Source organism: Ranitomeya imitator, chromosome 2, assembly GCF_032444005.1.
Source record: "Ranitomeya imitator isolate aRanImi1 chromosome 2, aRanImi1.pri, whole genome shotgun sequence".
NCBI classification, from domain to species: Eukaryota; Metazoa; Chordata; class Amphibia; order Anura; family Dendrobatidae; genus Ranitomeya; species Ranitomeya imitator.
Genome location: NC_091283.1, coordinates 63,310,431 through 63,331,496, shown reverse-complemented (window position 1 = coordinate 63,331,496; position 21,066 = coordinate 63,310,431). Strand labels below are relative to the sequence as shown.

Below are 21,066 nucleotides of genomic sequence, written 5' to 3'. Positions count from 1 at the left end.
CAGACGGCACTCCATGCTGTATGAAGCGGTCTCAACTCCTGAGCCCGCTCCATGCATACAGTGCACACAGAGCCAACTGGGACCCTTGGTCTACTTGTCCAGGTTTCCCAGGTGCTGGCACCATCCCTGGATATGATTATATATTAGCAAAAAGTTCTTTCCAAAGTAAGATGCTTATTAGTCTTCCTGATGAGGGTTTTGCACCCCTTGAAAAGTCCTGTAAACTCACAACCATGAAAAAGTGTAATCTGTATGTGTGTCATATGATTTCACCGAATCCACAGCCCTCTTTTCTAGGAGGGATTTTCCCATCTCAGAAGGGCACATTAGGTAGAATTTCAGAAGACACCTATTGGTATGGTTTGGGGAGTGAGGAAGAAAATTGAAGTAGCCCGAGGAAACAAAAAAAAAAAACACAGGTGGAAATTGATAATTCATGCTCATCTGGTCTCTGGCCCCAGGGCTTCAAAGCAGCAGGGATAAGAGGTTACTGATATTGCTGACATACCTCTCAAATTGTGCAGGTTTTACCTATTTAGCCAATGGCTGTTCATGAAGACACCTGGAAAAATTTATCAGGTGGCGAAACTGCACACAACATTTCTAGTGGTAACATCAACTGGACTATCACTGTTTGGACATTGGTGGAGTCTCCTAGTGCTATGCCACTTAGGTCTACATTTACTTTGACCCACATCCTTAGTATTTGTCTCCTCTGGATGAGATATACAAAACTGAAGACTCAATAGTAGGAATTTTCCAAGACTGGCCTTTTATACTCCGGTCTAAAACAGCAGTGCGATGAAGTAAAATGTGCCAAGATTTGGTGTTGTGTGTTCCAGATAATAATATTTATTGTGCTACGCGTCGGCATAGATTTTCATTATAACTAGTTGCCAATTTTTGGTGTAACTTAAATAACATCTGCCGGTTCACAGGGACGCTTGCCACCTTAATTCTCCCTCTCTTCTTATACTTTTAAGACGTGTGAAAAGTTGAAATAGCGTGAGCCAAAAAAGGGCAACTTTTTGCAGGTAGAAAAGTGGCATACAGCAATTGGTAACTTCTCACAATGAGTATACGGTGGTTTCCGTATTTTCTTTGTCGGAAATGAAATAGAATTGCGTTACAGCACACCATCAAGAGACATTGCTGTTTCACCATAAACCATATTTCTTGTGTGTCATTAATAGGAGTCTTGAAATTTCTAGCTAAAGCAAAAACAATCCCTAGCTGGCGTCATCCGTCTTCACCCACATAACGCCAGCCATATTTATGTATACCATGTTTTAAGGGCTGACAACAATGAGTGCACTCATCTCCATCAAACACACCTCAGAACAAGGGAATAACATTGAAGGCATTCGATGCCAAATCACACAGTTATTACTAAGAAGTTATACAAGGTGGTTTGTGTAGTTGTGGTGGCATACAATGTGCAGAGATCCATTTAGGGAACATTCCAGCATTTCATGTATGAATATGGTGGGATCATCCAAAGGTTGATTCCCTTTGTTCCAGAAGAGATGTTGGGTGTAAACTACCATGATATTCATGCTGCAGTCATCACTAGGCACCATAACCTACCGAAGAACTGGCACAATCATGGGCATGCTCCAAGTTGGCTGTAACACAAAAGTTTTTATGATAAGTTCATGAAATCCATTTATGATGTCTTGATCGTGCATTTGGCCTGTGTAGACAGAAGTCCTTGTACCTGTCCATCAGAGGATCATTGGTGAACTATAGGTCATAGGGGGATTATCTATGAAGTATAAATGGTGGGAGGTCAAAAAGACTTGTTCATTGCTGGAGAGATGAGTGGGCTGATGGCCTGATAGTGTATTAATGGGCCTGGGTATATGCAACTCAGTTGATCACCTGGCACTCTTTTGGAGACGCTAATAACAAAAGTTAAAGGTTTGATATCACTGATCACGGACTGTAGATTGTCATAGAGAGCAGAGGGAGAGTTGACCTAAAGAATCATTATTACTTGAGCGTAGGGGAGTGGAGTAATTCAGTAGCACAAGAGGGAAGCTCACAGAAATCTGTGGTGATTGCTCCTAAAGTGGAGTGGAGTGAACACACACTGTCAGCCTGGGAAGTCTGCTGAGGCTGTGAGAGACATAAGCCGAGAGGGAGACAAAGCAGATGGGTAGTGTTAGACTCATGCATTAGCTAAGCCTAGGAATGGCTGTGTGGATCATTAGGCTCGGAGAGACTGAAGAATAGCGTGTAGTGGTGACCTAGCTGCCCTGACTTGTGTGGTGTGGCCTGGCTGGTTAAGTCTGGTGGTATACTACACAAAATTGAAGTTTGGTAGGAGACGTTGGTTGTCGATGGGCTCCAAGGAATTAAGACAGAAATGAAAATGACCCGTCTTCTGTTTACAAAGTTTTCGATGAAAAGTTGAGTTGTGAGTACCCATGAAAGTGGGACAAGTTTGACAAACCTATGTGCAGGTAAACCCTACCTGGACATCTGTGCGAAGCAGTACGGGTCTGAGACCTCTGTGAAGCAACAACTAGAGAGGGAAAGAAAGTTATACTTTAACTTATAGTCTGGAACCTTCAAGCAGAAGCGTCACATAAAATGAACTCCAACCACCAAGCTATGTGTGCCTGTGTGAGATTTGTAACCATCAAGTTTATCGTGACACTGAGTGTGAAAAAATGAAAAGCTAAGTTTTTCTGTTTCAACTAATCGTTGTCTGCAATGGTATCTTTAAAGATGAAACACTCAGCCACCCCTCTACTGAGGTTTCGACTGTAGACAGTGATTTATTCAGTCAAATGATGGAGGAGAAGCTATATTATTCTCTTCTCTCATTCAATTTAGATGTTTTATTGGGGAAAAATAGAACGCTGTACAATCATTTAAACTACAGGTGCTTCTCACAAAATTAGAATATCATCAAAAAGTTAATTTATTTCAGTTCTTCAATACAAAAAGTGAAGCTCATATATATATATATATATATATATTTATATATATATATATTTCAAGTGTTTATTTCCGTTAATGTTGATGATTATAGCTTACAGCCAATGAAAACCCAAAAGTCATTATCTCAGTAAATTAGAATAATTAACAAAAACAACTGCAAAGGCTTCGTAAGCGTTTATAAAGGTCCCTTTGTCTGCTTCAGTAGGCTCCACAATCATGGGGAAGACTGCTGACTTGACAGATGTCCAGAAGGCAGTCATTGACACACTCTACAAGGAGGGTGAGCCACAAATGATCATTGCTAAAGTAGCTGGCTGTTCACAGAGTGCTGTATCCAAGCATATTAATGAAAAGTTGAGTGGAAGGAAAAGGTGATAGAAAAAGGTGCCCAAGCAACCGGGATAACTGCAGCCTTGAAAGGATTGCTAAGAAAAGGCCACCACACAGACATATCCAGGACATGGGCTACAAGTGTCGCATTCCATGTGTCAGGCCACTCATGACCAATAGACAACGCCAGAAGCCTCTTACCTGGGCCAAGGAGAAAAAGAACGAGACTGTTGCTCGTCCAAGTTGTTGTTTTCTGATTAAAGTAAGTTTTGTGTTTCATTTGGAAATCAAGGTCCCAGAGTCTGGAGGAAGAGTGGAGAGGCCACAATCCAAGCTGCTGGAGGTCTAGTGTGAAGTTTCCACAATCAGTGATGGTTTGGGGAGCCATGTCATCTGCTAGTGTAGGTCCACTGTGTTTTATAAAGAACAGAGTCAGCGCAGCCATCTACCCTATACAATAGGGTGACTCTATATAATAGTGGCTCTATATAATATATGAGTTTCACTTTTTGTATTGAAAAACTGAAATAAATTAACTTTTTGATGATATTCTAATTTTGGGAGAAGCACCTGTAGGTTAAAAGGTTGTGGGAATAGTTACACATGTCCACATCTCCTAAAGCTTCAAGCTTTCACCACGGGTTTGTCAATAAATAGGCCATAAATTGGTCACCATCATCATTACTCATCTTGACACGGAGTCATTATGTAACCCATTCTTTACACTGATTTACTATTGTTCTGTCCTATGATATTATTACTATAGTCTCATGCACTAATAATGAAAGCTTCTGCTTGCTAGATTTATAGCATCATGTAAGAGACTAGTAAAACAATATAAAAGTACATCTATAAAAACAAGTTCAAAGGTAAAAAAGCGTTAGGTCTAGACGGCCCTTTTAATAATTGTCTGCTCTCAGACACCTAATACGATGCTATCTAATATTTGCACATGTTAACATGCGGACTTAGGAGATACAAAGCATTACAAGGGGTGCTTTATGTAGCTTGGATAAAGGTCTTTGTATTATTGCACCTCCACCACCGCTACGGTGAATCGAGTTGACATGGGTAATTTAATAAAGTTCTAAAGACTCCTTGAATGCTGCGATCACAATTGTGATGTCTTTCTAGAAATGTCTAGGTCCTAATTACCCCCAATGCATTAGACAACAAACACATACCAGGGATTCTCTAAAGCAAAGTACAATACGCCATCTATAATGATGGCTCTCACAAAAAGTCAGTTGACTTGTGTTTCAGTGATTAACCACTTCTACACCATGTTTGTATCCTTTGCGATGATCTTATCTTAGGACTTCTGTGGGGACCTTTTACAAGGGCAGACAATCAGCCTGTTATGAGCATTGTTTTACCATACAATATGCCGATTGACACTCCTTACACTTCCCGTACGATATAGCAATAATTACTATGATGGTTAATTCCAGTAAAATTTGTGTATTCTCACCAGATCATCCCATATATACATGTGCTGCCAACCAATATTCATTGTAATGCCCAAAAATGACCGACAATCGGCTACCAGCAAACCAATCCGTGGTGATTTAGGCTACTTTCACACTAGCGTCGGAATCTCCCCGTCGCAATGCGTCGGGCAGAGATTCCGACGCTAGCGTTTGACGCACTGCACAACGGTGTAGCGGATGCATTTCTCCGGCGCATCCACTGCCCCATTGTGAGGTGCGGGGAGGTGGGGGAAGAGTTCCTGCCGCGCATGCGCGGTCGCAAAAAGCGGTCTGTCAGGAGCAAAAAACGTTACATGTAACGTTTTTTGCTCCCGGCGGTCCGCCACAACACGGCGCAACCGTCGCACGACGGTTGTGACATGTGGCAAAGCGTCGCAATGCGTCGCTAATGTTAATCTATGGGGCAAAAACGCATCCTGCAAACAACTTTGCAGAATGCGTTTTTTGCCATCAACGACGCATTGTGACGTCTGGCAAAAAACGCCAGTGTGAAAGTAGCCTTACTAGCCTGTTTACACAATCGGAACTCAATTCTGTGCTCACAGAACAATAGCTAAAACTATTCTTCTGTGCGCATATTATGTCATGTTATCGGCAGAACATCTCCTGTTTACATGGGAAAATTTGTTTTCGATAACTAGGAATTGTAAAGGGGTTGTCCTCTAACTGTACAGCTATGTTTTTAAATTAATTAGTCCCCCTTGTAAAATAAAAATAATGCTCAGCTCCGCCATTCCAATGATGTCCGCACCGGTTCTCTTGGAGCTCGCGTGGCATTGTTATGCCATGTTAGCCCTCCAGCAAAACAGTGGCCACCTTTGGGATCCTGTGCTTTCATTTTCCTGGAATGAATGTCAAATTAGTGGAAGACGTGATAGCGCATCAATCCAATAGCAGCCATTGATTGGCTGGAGGGCTGACGTGGCATAACAATGTCTTGTGAGACTCATGAGACCCGGCATTGACATCGTTGGAATGACGCAAGTATGCGAGATGAGCAAATGTTATTTTTTATTTTACAAGAGTAAGGGTACCGTCACACAGTGCAATTTTGATCGCTACGACGGCACGATTCGTGACGTTCGAGCGATATAGTTACGAGATCGCAGTGTCTGACACGCTCCTGCGATCAGGGACCCCGCTGAGAATCGTACGTCGTAGCAGATCGTTTGAAACTTTCTTTCGTCGTCTAGTGTCCCGCTGTGGCGGCATGATCGCATGGTGTAACATATATCGTATACGATGTGCGCATAGTAACCAATGGCTTCTACATCGCACATACGTCATGAAATTATCGCTCCAGCGTCGTAGATTGCAAAGTGTGACAGCAGTCTACGACGCTGGAGCGATATTGTTACGACGCTGGAGCGTCACGGATCGTACCGTCGTAGCGATGAAAATTGCACTGTGTGACGGTACCCTTACTTCTTCATTTAAAAAGGGCTTGTCCAGGTAATGAACAAACCCTTTGTGTCAGCATTAAGATTATCTTACCAGATGAAGAAGAATTTTACTTGTTTGTTTGGTGATTGCCGACCTATTTGGACAGGAACGTGTGTTTCTAGAAATGCTAAGGTCACAAATATCTGCTCATCTAAGTGGGCCTCTAGGCTTGCATAAAAGATGGGATCAACCCACATGGGAGCCTTTGCTTGTTTGTCTGGTGATCACCATGCATGTGTACACAAGGGATACAAACATTTCTTTAGATATCCTATAGGTGTGATGTTATAGTCCAACACACTGACCAGACAGAAAATTGTGCATTTTTTGGGAACAGTCAACCTCTTCTTTTTATGGATCAACTGGTCTATCAGAATTTCAGTCTTTCCAAGTTCTGGAAAAAAAAAAGAAAATGGGACCCAATTAAGACAATCCCATTTCACTTTCTGCTAGAGACAGAAATGTATTACCAATTTGTGCAATGAAAGGATCATCTAGGACACAGATACAAGTAGACATGCCAGTGTTCTGCATAAACCCATAGGAAGCCTTCAGGATTATTTTATCCAGTGTGCCCAAGGTTCCCAAAGTCAATCAATAATTCTTGCAATGAAAAGCACTTAAACATCGACGAAAGATTCTCCAACATACAGTATCTAACATTATTCCACCATTGAATAGATGTCACATTTCCTAGTGTTTGTTAGTCTTGATAGCACCATTTAAAGTGTCCCAAAAATGACCATAAATTTTTAGGCTTGGACATCATTTCATGGCCTAAAACCTGTACTTACTGGAATTATTTTCCCACAAAAAGCCCAATTCATACCTTCTGCATTAACAATTGTTGTGACTGTGATACACACAAAAGGCCATGATTACATTTTGCCTCTGGTAAATATTACTTAAACGGCAGAGAAAATGAAATCAATGATAGTAGACATCTTGACCTTGATGCTCGTCAAGTAAGAATAGACAATGGATGGGTTTATGTGAAATGTTGTCATCGTTATGTAACAGTGGATGAACTCTCTGATTCATTCATAAAACTGCTGAAAATAACTCAGTCGTTAATGAACCAACCATGGAAGATAAAAAAGTAGGATGCCGAATCCGAGTCTTCATTAATGACAGTAATACCCATGGTTGAGGCATGGTTTTGTAAGTATGAGACTGAATGAGGCAGATCTTATTTTCTGGAAGTCTCATGTTGAAAATTGCAGACCAGAAGACGTTGCCTTGTGTTTAGCAGTGAAGAAGTGGTAAGCCCTGGGTACCAAGTGGAGAATTTGACAATATTATAAAAGTTAAAAAAATGACTTTATTGAGAAAAATTATTAAAAATGCTTACCCATGGCCTTTTTTCCACTTTGGGTCTTGCGTTCAAATTCCAATGTTCTCCACTGCTCTTCATGTGATGGTCTATATAAAAGACTCAAGTTCAGGCTTTGTGATCGGCATATTAGGTCTTCAGCATTGGAAATTTACCTATTTACACCAATTTCAAAATGCAGGGTCTTCTGGACCGATGGGTTTGGCCATCGTGAGGTTGTGTCTCAAGTTGTTTAGTTACAAAACTTGGCTAACGTTAGTCAATATACATGGAGTTATTGTGGAATTTTAGACTTTACAGTATTTTAAAAAATTGAGGCTGATGAAAAAATGTTCAGCCTCATTTATGTGGCGGCATTTATGTGGTTTAGTCCTTTTTTTAATTTTAAAATGCTTTTAGAAAGAATTGAAGCTACTCTCAGCCCCCCCGCAATAATTTGTATAATGTTTCATTTTTTTCCTTATCTTTCAGGTGAATTATTGTCAAAAGTAAATACAAAAGTAAAAAAATGGGAAAAAAAATATTTTCTAATTTTAGTTCCTCAAAATCTACAATGAATGATTGTGATATTGATTCATAGTTAGTGAGGCATAGAAAACAAATTATTTCATTATTATATTGGTTTAATGGACGGATACAATCAAGAGCAATTGGAGCAAAACACCCATTGTGTAATGAGCTGTTAATTTGTTGATTAAAATCCAGTGTGACCAACAAGTTTAGCAAGTTATTATGACATTAATCATATTCTCAATTGAGATAATGGAACTTTCGACTGAAAGTGATGCTCCAGCTTGAACATACTTAAAGGGAACGACCAATGCATTCTACTACAGTTCCTCTCTTGCTTTGGCATCTAAGACCTTGCCCTCTCCTGGATCTTCTCATACCTTACCAACTGAACATTTAGTGTCCCCTACTCCCACACTACATCCACATCCCGCCCTCTCTCTGTTGAAGTCCCTCAAGGCTCTGTTCTAGAACCCTTCTCTTCTCGATCTATACCCTTGGCCTGGGACAACTCATAAACTCCTATGGCTTCCAGTACCATCCGTATGCTGATGACTCCCAGATCTTCCTCTCTGGCCAAGACGTCACCTCTCTGCTCTCCAGAATCCCGGAGTATCTATCAGCTATATCCTCCTTCTTCTCCTCTCGTTTCCAAAAAGCTCAATATGGACAAATCTGAAATCATTATCTTTCCTCCATCTTGCGTATTTTCCCCACCTGATCTATCTATCACAATAAATGACATCAAGCTTTCCCCTGTACCGGAAATCCGCTGCCTTGGAGTAACCCCTGACTCTGCCCTGTCCTTCAAACATCCAACTTTCGCTACTTCCTGTCACCTCCAGATCCAAAAATTTCCAGAATGCGTCCTTTCCTCAACCCTCAATAGACTAAAATGCTTGTGCATGCCCTCGTCATTTCCCGCCTCGAATATTGCAACATCCTTCTTTGTGGCCTACCTTCTAACACTCTCACACCTATCCAGCCCATCCTTAACTCTGCTGCCTGACTAATTCATCTCTCTCCTCACTATATCCCTGCTTCCTCCTTTGCAAATCCCTTCATTGGTTCCTAATTTCCCAACCATCCAGTTCCAGCTACTAACACTGACCTACAAAGCTGTCCATAACCCTTCCCCTCCGTACATATCCTAACTAATCTCCCAATATCTTCCCTCACCTAATCTGCAATCCCCCCTAGGCCTCCTTCTCTCCTCCACACTTATTCGTTCTTCATCCAATTGCCTCCAAGACTTCTCCTGAAAATCCCCCATCCTCTGGAATTGTGTGCCCAAACACGTTCGATTAGCCAACACATTCGGATCCTTCAGATGGGAACCTGAAAGCCAATTTCTTCAAGAAAGCTTACAATCTGCTATAACCGCACTGCCATCTCAACACCACCTGAACCACTGCAACCCCCCAACCTACTGTCTCCTTCCTCCTCATCCTGTAGAGCGTAAGCCCACAAGAGCAGGGTCCTCACCCCTCTGTACCAGTATGTCATTGTTTGTCTACTGTAAGTGATTTTGTATGTAATCCCTTCTCATGTACAGCACCATGGAATCAATGGTGCTATATAAATAAATAAATAATAATAATAAAAGAGAAGTTGTTACCAGAAAAAAACGCTATTAACCTGCGCATATGAGTTTAATCTGCAGGTTAATAGCATTGTAATGCTGGCCGGTGCCTGAACATAGCTGGACGCTGTAGCGGTGAAAATGAACTTTATTCTCCCCAGCAGTATTACTGTTTCAGTCACGGGGGGCTGCACCAGCCCTGGTTCAGTCACTGCTCTGAGTGTACAGAGAAATAAGACCTGTCGCAGGTTCAAAAGTGGGCAGTTTTTGCTCTTATTTTATTCCCACTGCCTTGATTTTTTTTATCCATCCTTCAGATCCTGAGATTTGGGCCTGTTTATTTATTTGGGGCCTTCACATTACTGACCTCATTACTCAGCTGTGACCTCAGGAGAACTTCAATAACCTTACTGACATCAGCGCTCTTCACAGCAGCCAGATCAAAAGTGGGCAGCTTTTGTTCTTATTTTATTCCCACTGCTCCTCTGAGTATACTGTTTTGTTTTGTTTTTCAGTCCATCCTTTGGTTCCTGAGATTTGGGCCTTTTTATTTAGTGCCAATTTTATGGTCTTTACCAGGGGAACGTGGTTCTCTGGGGGTGTGCCTTTGGGCAGCTCTACATAACACTGTGAGCATCAGCCACAGGAAAATTAGCACTAAATAAAAAGACACGTATTTGTGAAATTGTATGATGGATTTAGCAAAAAAAACCTCAAGAAATTAGTGGAAATTAAGTTAGGTCTTCTGAGGCAGCTGAGGGCTGGTGTTATTAGTCTGTGAGGGGGCTAATATCCATAGCATATACCAGCCTATTAATATCAGCCTGCAGATGTCTGCTAAGCCTTTGCTGGTTTTTAAATATAGGGATGACCCCATGTAATCTTTTTGGGGTCCCCCAATTGTAATAACCAGTACAGTCTGCGTAGAGAGCTGTGAGCTCATATCAATAGGCTGGGAACATTTATGGATATTTGCCCCTTCCCAGAATAATAACACCAGCCCTCAGCAGTCTGCTTTACCTCAGCTGGTTATTAAAAATAGGGGGATCCTAGGTCACTTTTGGGGGGACCGCCATTTTTAATAACTAGAAAAGGCTACTCAGACAGCTGTGAGCTGTTATTAATAGACTAAGAACCTTTATGATTTTAGTTCCTTCTCAGAATAGTAACTCTAGCTCACAGCTAGTCAGCTCTTCTGATCCTGGAACACTTTTTATTTTTCTTCTGTAACCTTCTGTTACAAAGTTATGCCTCCAGGCACATAGCACAGAACTTCTCCTCCTCATTTTTCTCCTCTCTATGCTGGAGCTGTGTTTTGATTGGCCAGTGTCAGAGGAGAAAAAGCCAGTGCCCACAAAGAAGTTCTGTGGCATATACCCAGTTGATGAAGGGAACATTAGCATCATTATTACCGTAGGAGGGGGGTGATTGGCATAACTTTGGAATGGAGGGTCACAGAGGAAAAAGGAAAACTTCCAAAATCAGTGGAGCAGCAGCAATTGGAGGAGGCTATCAGTTTAAAGGTGGTATGTAAAGATCTCAGGAAGTGAACATATAACCAACAGGTGATGAGTCACGTTCCCAATATGTTCAGAGATCATACTATCGCCTATTTGGTTTTCCTTACAGAAGAGATGAGTGCCTCAGAAGCTGAGAGAAAGAACATCCTAAAACAGATGAAAGTGCGGACAACATACAAGAAGGACAAGAGCTGGATAAATCAACAAAACTCAGAAGATGAGAGAGATGAAATCCCAAGCCCGATGTAAGAAGTTCTTACTGGTTTTTTTAATGTTACGATAAAATTAGTACATCGTAATTTCATCACATTTCAGATTACATACAGTAATTTAAGCTTCATCGACATGAAGAATACATTGAAGAAGGCCTTAATAGATATGGACACCTTTGGGTTAATTTTTTTTTAAATTAATACATATATTTGGGGTTAAACATCATTTTTGCAATTGGGTTTTATTAAACAATTTGCACTCTTTGAATTTTAAAGGCCCATTGCTTCCCTGCACTTCCCTAGTGTATTCTCATTTTATGAAATAGTTAAACAGCATGAAAATAAACAAGTTTCCAATTTACTTGCTTTTTCTATATACTATGAGAGCTTTGTCTTACATTCCTTATAGCTCATTGACAAGGAAATTGACCACCAGAGCCTGGTTGAGTGTGCACAATAGATATATTCCAGGACAGGAGTTAACTCCTGAGATCCTAGTCAACTCTCTACAGCCCATTAATTGCTATACAGCAGTTGAACAGCTGCTCACCTCTCCCTCCCCGTCAACTTCTGATCCAGAGTTGCTATCATTCCTGAAAAATCACAAGACACAAGCCACCACCTGTCAGTGTTTCCAAAGCAGTTTTACTATAGACTGCCCATTGTCACTTTCCCTTTCACATGTGCTTGTTGAAAGGCATATATGCAAATATAGTGATGACACTGTAGACTTCAGAACAAACACTGTTACATCTGAGTGTACCACAGTAGCAAGATAAGCTCAACAGAAGGATGATGCCACTTAACTAGAACTGTCATTTAAGGAGGAGCGCCCGCCCACCCAGCTACAAAGAAGCGAACAGACATGAGAGCTTTTTGCTGCTCAAGGCACATGTTGAGAATAACCTTTTAACTGAGAAGCTGTCAGTCGGCTCATTCTGACCGGAGAATGTATAACTCTTATTTGTTTTTTGAAGATGAGCTCCTCTTCTCTGGTTTATGACCACAAAGTTCATCTAAACTTTGATGTGGTCTGTGATCATAAATCCTCAGAAAAATACAAAGAAAAAAGCTCTGAACTCTCCTGCCAGAAAAAAAACACACTAACAACTCTTCAGTTAGTTCATTCTGCAGACACAAGCAGACCCCAGCAAGCACACGTGTTCAGAATGTATGTCTGTGACCATGAAGTTGGTTTCCTAGCAGTACTAATAGTCCAATTGGGCTCATACCATCAAACTGAAGCGCTTCAGAATTTTTTGTTATTCATGTACTGCATATAAATAAGGCCAATTTCTGATTACTTTTTTTTATATAACTTCTCTCTTTTTTTTTTTAGATCACCACAGCTAAAGTCCCTCGAGGGCAGGAAGTCCCTTTGGTCTCCAACCCCAGATTCAAAGCCTGAGAGGTGATTATATGTGTAGTCATTAATATACAGATGTACAAAGGATGTGGAATTTAGAGAAAATGAAAATTAACATCTGAATCCTTTGAAACAGAATCATGAAGCTTAAATGGGATGTCCTCTGCTGGACAACCTCTTCTTAACTGCTAAAGTGGCCATAATAAAATTATAAAATCAAATAAACTTACCTTCTGGACCAACGGCGGTTGTAGAGTGTTGGCATGAATTTCTCAGGGGTCGCATAACATTATTACGCGACATGACCACTGAAGCCTTTCATTATTCCATGAGAGATGACATCAACTCTGACAAAAGAGTGAAGGCTGCAGCCAATTACTGGCAAGAGATTTGCTGCAGTGGTCACTCGACCAGTAGGAGACACAGACGGTATAAGAGAAGTGGCGGCATTCCGGGAAGTAAGTATATGTTATTTTTTTATTATATTATGGCCACTTTAGCTGCCATGTAGGGACAGGCCACTGGTGGACAACCTTTTTAACCACGGTTGATGGCCCTTTATACTGCTAGGATCCAGTACATGTCTTCTCAAACAGACAACCCCTTTCTACATGCCCTCTAAGGGCTTTTCCGAGGATGTTATGAAGATGGGTATATCACGGTCTCACTTTACTAACTTTTTGTTATATTATTATAATACTCTTTTTTTGTCTTTTAGGAATTCAGGATCATTTACAGCTAAAGAGATTATTACAACGTCTTCATCACCACCGGTTCAATCAGTCAATAAGTACGCAATAGATTGGCTTCGAAAGAATTTTCATTAATCACGATCATCGGCCTCCTAAAAAAATACTTGGTACTCCTCCACCGATCCAGCCCTGATGTGCCAATAGTCCTTTCAATCTACGTTTACATGCATCCAGCATGTGATCCCAACCAATCAGTGTTTGTCCCTTTGCACAATAGATTGTTGCCCAAGCACCCAAAAGGTCACCATAAATATGTTTTTTTTTCATCACTTGATGTAAATGCCACTGCTCTCCTGAATCTGGCGATGTTTTTCTTTTGTTCCTGTGCCTCTCCATTCCTGAGATATTGTCTTCTCTACCTTGTATGTAAACGTTGTCTTGTTAGCCTAGTGGGTGTTGTCATAAGCTCATCCAATGGGAGACTTCTTGATGACCACACCCAAATGGCTAAAAGACTAGAGGTACATTCAGGGAAGAGGAGGCCATATCTCAGGAATGGAGACAAGCAGGAAAAAAAGGAAAACATATCTGGATTCGCGAGAAAAGCGGTATTTACACCAGGTAAAAAAATACATATTTATGGCAAGTGACAGGTTATCTGTAATCTAATGTGTATTTCTACCTTTCTCCCATGGTATTATCCATAGTGATAGTCAGAATTATGCTATAAATACTTTCCTTATTTCACCAGGCAATTCTCCTATAGTGCGAATGAAAGTAACAAATCATCATCTACATCTCAGCCGTCCCCGCCGTCATCGACCACCGGTGCCAAGTAAGTTACACAACAGGACTCAAGCGGATATTGAGCAATTAATTATCATGGTTGGTCAACCATTAAATCAGGCATCTTACTTGTTATTTGCCATTTTTGCTCCTTCCGAAGCAACGGCCCGGTCACAAAACTGATGTCACTTTAGGCTCTAATGAGTTGTAGGAACACAAATTGGAAAAATGGCCACACAAAAAAAGATATGCGGCACATAGATATGTAGCAGATATGCGGCACACAGATATGTAGCCAACATGTGGCACATGGATATATGGCACGCAGATATACGGCACACGGATATGTAGCCAACATGTGGCTTATGGATATATGGCATTCAGATATACGGCACACAGATATGTAGCCAACATGTGGCTTATGGATATATGGCACGCAGATATACGGCACATGGATATGTAGCCAACATGTGGCTTATGGATATATGGCACGCAGATATACGGCACACGGATATGTAGCCAACATGTGGCTTATGGATATATGGCACGCAGATATACGGCACACGGATATGTAGCCAACATGTGGCTTATGGATATATGGCACGCAGATATACGGCACACGGATATGTAGCCAACATGTGGCTTATGGATATATGGCACGCAGATATACGGCACACGGATATGTAGCCAACATGTGGCTTATGGATATATGGCACGCAGATATACGGCACACGGATATGTAGCCAACATGTGGCACATGGATATATGGCACGCAGATATACGGCACACGGATATGTAGCCAACATGTGGCACATGGATATATGGCACGCAGATATACGGCACACGGATATGTAGCCAACATGTGGCTTATGGATATATGGCACGCAGATATACGGCACACGGATATGTAGCCAACATGTGGCACATGGATATATGGCACGCAGATATACGGCACACGGATATGTAGCCAACATGTGGCTTATGGATATATGGCACGCAGATATATGGCACACGGATATGTGGCCAACATGTGGCTTATGGATATATGGCACGCAGATATACGGCACACGGATATGTAGCCAACATGCGGCACATGGATATATGGCACGCAGATATACGGCACACGGATATGTAGCCAACATGTGGCTTATGGATATATGGCACGCAGATATATGGTACACGGATATGTGGCCAACATGTGGCTTATGGATATATGGCACGCAGATATACGGCACACGGATATGTAGCAAACATGTGGCTTATGGATATATGGCACGCAGATATACGGCACACGGATATGTAGCCAACATGTGGCACATGGATATATGGCACGCAGATATACGGCACACGAATATGTAGCCAACATGTGGCTTATGGATATATGGCACGCAGATATACGGCACACGGAAATGTAGCCAACATGTGGCTTATGGATATATGGCACGCAGATATATGGCACACGGATATGTGGCCAACATGTGGCTTATGGATATATGGCACGCAGATATACGGCACACGGATATGTGGCCAACATGCGGCATATGGATATATGGCACGCAGATATACGGCACACGGATATGTAGCCAACATGTGGCTTATGGATATATGGCACGCAGATATACGGCACACGGATATGTAGCCAACATGTGGCTTATGGATATATGGCACGCAGATATATGGCACATGGATATGTGGCCAACATGTGGCACATGGATATATGGCACGCAGATATACGTGTTATGATAAGGTAATTCAGTACCACAATGGACATAGAGGTCAGAGCACATACAGTGATCTGACAATAACCCAAAAACATAGAACGAGCTCTGAGACGTGGGAACTCTGCAGACCGCAATCCCTAATCCTTTCCAACCACACTAGAGGCAGCCGTGGATTGCGCCTAACGCTCCCTATGCAACTCGGCACAGCCTGAGAAACTAGCTAGCCTGAAGATAGAAAATAAGCCTACCTTGCCTCAGAGAAATACCCCAAAGGAAAAGGCAGCCCCCCACATATAATGACTGTGAGTTAAGATGAAAAGACAAACGTAGAGATGAAATAGATTTAGCAAAGTGAGGCCCGACTTTCTGAACAGAGTGAGGATAGGAAAGGTAACTTTGCGGTCAACACAAAACCCTACAAAAACCACGCAAAGGGGGCAAAAAGACCATCCGTACCGAACTAATGGCACGGAGGTACACCCTCTGCATCCCAGAGCTTCCAGCAAGCAGGAAAAAACAAATATACAAGCTGGACAGAAAAAACAGCAAACAAAATAGCAAAGCGGAACTTAGCTATGCAGAGCAGCAGGCCACAGGAACGATCCAGGAGGAAACAGGTCCAATACTAGAACATTGACTGGAGGCCAGGATCAAAGCACTAGGTGGAGTTAAATAGAGCAGCACCTAACGACTTCACCACATCACCTGAGGAAGGAAACTCAGAAGCCGCAGTACCACTTTCCTCCACCAACGGAAGCTCACAGAGAGAATCAGCCGAAGTACCACTTGTGACCACAGGAGGGAGCTCTGCCACAGAATTCACAACATATACGGCACACGGATATGTAGCCAACATGCGGCACATGGATATGTGGCACGCAGATATACGGCACACGGATATGTAGCCAACATGCGGCACATGGATATATGGCACGCAGATATACGGCACACGGATATGTGGCCAACATGTGGCTTATGGATATATGGCACGCAGATATACGGCACACGGATATGTAGCCAACATGCGGCATATGGATATATGGCACGCAGATATACGGCACACGGATATGTAGCCAACATGTGGCTTATGGATATATGGCACGCAGATATACGGCACACGGATATGTAGCCAACATGCGGCACATGGATATGTGGCACGCAGATATACGGCACACGGATATGTAGCCAACATGTGGCACATGGATATATGGCACGCAGATATACGGCACACGGATATGTAGCCAACATGCGGCACATGGATATGTGGCACGCAAATATACGGCACACGGATATGTAGCCAACATGCGGCACATGGATATGTGGCACGCAGATAAACGGCACACGGATATGTAGCCAACATGCGGCACATGGATATATGGCACGCAGATATACGGCACACGGATATGTGGCCAACATGTGGCTTATGGATATATGGCACGCAGATATACGGCACACGGATATGTAGCCAACATGCAGCACATGGATATATGGCACGCAGATATACGGCACACGGATATGTGGCCAACATGCAGCACATGGATATATGGCACACACATATGCAGCACCCATATATGCAGCAGATATGCGAGGTATGGATATGTGGAACACGGATATGTAGAAGATGTGCATCACACAGATATGTAGCAGATATGCGGCGCATGGATATATGGCACACAGATATGTAGAAAATATAAGGCACACAGATACAGTTAGGTCCATATATATTTGGACAAAGACAACATTTTTCTAATTTTGGTTATAGACATTAACACAATGAATTTTAAACAAAACAATTCAGATGCAGTTGAAATTCAGACTTTCAGCTTTCATTTGAGGGTATCCACATTAAAATTGGATGAAGGGTTTAGGAGTTTCAGCTCCTTAACATGTGCCACCCTGTTTTTAAAGGGACCTAAAGTAATTGGACAATTGACTCCAAGGCTAGTTCATGGACAGGTGTGGGCAATCCCTTCGTTATGTCATTCTCAATTAAGCAGATAAAAGGCCTGGAGTTGATTTGAGGTGCGGCGCTGCATTTGGAAGGTTTTGCTGTGAAGTAAACATGTGGTCAAAGGAGCTCTCCATGCAGGTGAAACAAGCCATCCTTAAGCTGCGAAAACAGAAAAAACCCATCTGAGAAATTGCTACAATATTAAGAGTGGCAAAATCTACAGTTTGTTACATCCTGAGAAAGAAAGAAAGCACTGGTGAACTCATCAATGCAGAAAGACCTAGGCGCCCACGGAAGACAACAGTAGTGGATGATCGCAGAATAATCTCCATGGTGAAGAGAAGCCCCTTCACAACAGCCAACCAAGTGACCAACACTCTCCAGGAGGTCGGCGTATCAATATCCTAATCTACCATAAAGAGAAGACTGCATGAAAGTAACTACAGAGGGTTCACTGCACGGTGCAGCCACTCATAAGTATCAGGAATAAAAAGGCTAGACTGGACTTTGCTAAAAAACATCTAAAAAAGCCAGCAAAGTTCTGGAAGAACATTCTTTGGACAGATTAAACCAACATCAACCTCTACCAGAATGATGGAAAGAGAAAAGTATGGTGAAGGCATGGTACAGCTCATGATCCAAAGCATACCACATCATCTGTAAAACATGGCGGAGGCAGTGTGATGGCTTGGGCATGCATGGCTGCCAGTGGCACTGGGTCACTAGTGTTTATTGATGATGTGACACAGGACAGAAGCAGCCAAATGAATTCTGAGGTATTCAGAGCCGCCATACTGTGTGCTCAGATCCAGCCAAATGCAGCCAGACTGATTGGTCGTCGTTTCATACTACAGATGGACAATGACCCAAAACATAAAGCCAAAGCAACCCAGGAGTTTATTAAAGCAAAGAAGTGGAATATTCTTGAATGGCCAAGTCAGTCACCTGATCTCAACCCAATTGAGCATGCATTTCACTTGTTAAAGACTAAACTTCATACAGAAAGGCCCACAAACAAACAGCAACTGAAAACCACCGCAGTGAAGGCCTGGCAGAGCATCAAAAAGGAGGAAACACAGCGTCTGGTGATGTCCATGAGTTCAAGACTTCAGGCAGTCATTGCCAACAAAGGGTTTTCAACCAAGTACTAAAAATGAACATTTTATTTAAAATTATTTAATCTGTCCAATTACTTTTGGTCCCTTTAAAAACAGGGTGGCACATGTTAAGGAGCTGAAACTCCTAAACCTTTCATCCAATTTTAATGTGGATACCCTCAAATGAAAGCTGAAAGTCTGAACTTCAACTGCATCTGAATTGTTTTGTTCAAAATTCATTGTGGTAATATCTATAACCAAAATTAGAAAAATGTTGTCGCTGTCCAAATATATATGGACCTAACTGTATGTAGTTGATATGCAGCACATAGATATGTAGCCAATACGCAGCAAGGGAGCGTCCATAATTAAAGTAAATTAGTAAGATTAATCAATTTCTACTTTATCCACCACATTTAATGTGAAAGGGTGATCCCTTAAATAATGAATTTCTGACTGCCTGTAGATGCCAAAAGGAGGAAGTTAAAGGGAACCTGACAACTGTTACCTGCTGCCCATCCATGGGCACCGTGTATCAGATACTGGCTGCACGATTTCAGGCATATGTGTTTAACGCTGCGACATTTCACAGAAAAACACAACTTAATAGCTGGAGGGGAAAGCGCTGCACAGGAGACTGCTCAGAGAGGCGGGTCCTTGACGCTTTCTCCCCGCCCGCTGCCCTTGAGTGACAGGTCTCCCCCTATATACACAGGGCAGCAGGTGTGGAGAAGCTGCCAGGGACCCGATTATCTGAAATTATATTCCCTGGTATCCGACATCTGACCCCGCAGTAGGGTAAATTACAGGATTTGTGATTCATTTATGGCAAAGTTTCCTATATTTGTAAAGTGCATTGTATCTGTGAAAGTTTAGAAGCAGATGGCTTGTGCAGAGTAACTGAGTTTTCTTGTATCTGTGCAGGGTGACGCCATCATACATTATCAGGTACGTGCTCTTCTATAATCAGTAACATCATACATAACACAATATGTAACTGATATACCGTAATAATATAAAACAACAATACATAGTCACATAGGTTCATGGGTTGGGAATGACAAAGCTCTGTCAAGCTCAACCTTTCTCCACCAATTCTACATTGTCTGTCATTAAATGACCCAGAAGGAAATCATCCAGCAATTTTTTTCATAAAAGCTGTTATAGTGTCGGCCATTCCACAGTCTGACTGCTCTAACTGTAAAGAATCATTTCCTGCTTAGTTGCCGGAATACCCTTTCTTCCACCTGTAGTGAGCGCCCCCTAGTCCTCAGTATGGTCTTTGGAAGGAATAAGCCATTTGCCAGTGTTTTGTAGTGGCCACACAAATATTTATACGTGTAAATGAGATCCCCTCTGATATGTCTTTTTTCTAAGCTAAACATGTCCAGCTTTTCCATCTTCTCATCATATTGGAGGCCTTCCATAACTAGCAATAATCTAGTTGTTGCATTTGAACCCTCTCTCGTTTTCCAATATCCTTTTTATAATATGAAGCCCAAAACTGGATCCCATATACTAGATGTGGCCTTACCAGTGACTTATAGTAGGGTAGTATTCAGGCTCGGACTGGCCCACCGGAGAACAGGAGAATCCTCCGGTAGGCCCCTGTGAAGAAGTGCTAATGAGTAATGCTATTTCACTTGATTCATAATTTGCAGAAAAAGGTGTAATCTAATCATTCATATAAATTATTATATAGAAGCAAAAGTAAATCTGCGTACTAGGGTCAGGTTATTTTTCCATATAGCTGAACAGTGGACCCCAAAAATCAATGTTACTGGTGGGCCTTTGCCAAACCAGTCCGACACTGGAGTATTAGCTGAGATCATAGATTGTTATCTCTTTTTATATAACACCAAAAAGCGAAGTTAAAGGAGGAAATTAAAAATCCCCATCGAAAGAACATGGACACACTATGGATTATGGATGGATTGGTCTTTACTTGCCTCCAAGACTTCAACCATTTATATTTTGCAGGGGGCCAGGTACATGGGGGCCCATGTGATTTATCTGCCCCTGAATTAACCTGTTTGTTTATTGCTATATACTTAAAGGGAACATGTCAATGGAAAATGCACAGG

The 21,066-nt window shown here is 41.9% G+C and overlaps 1 protein-coding gene across 18 annotated transcripts in view; it reads left to right on the top strand.

Annotated features, from left to right (window-relative positions):
* The window catches only part of ZNF185 (zinc finger protein 185 with LIM domain), a 140,314-nt gene that overhangs the window by 37,607 nt on the left and 81,641 nt on the right, over window positions 1–21,066 (top strand). For all 18 annotated transcript variants that reach the window (XM_069746876.1, XM_069746879.1, XM_069746878.1 and 15 more), the window contains exons 2-6: window positions 11,267–11,402; window positions 12,709–12,780; window positions 13,454–13,525; window positions 14,179–14,262; window positions 19,907–19,930. In XM_069746876.1, the coding sequence (XP_069602977.1) occupies window positions 11,272–11,402; window positions 12,709–12,780; window positions 13,454–13,525; window positions 14,179–14,262; window positions 19,907–19,930 (383 nt within the window). In that variant the 5' untranslated portion in view covers window positions 11,267–11,271. The remainder of the gene's footprint in view (window positions 1–11,266; window positions 11,403–12,708; window positions 12,781–13,453; window positions 13,526–14,178; window positions 14,263–19,906; window positions 19,931–21,066) is intronic.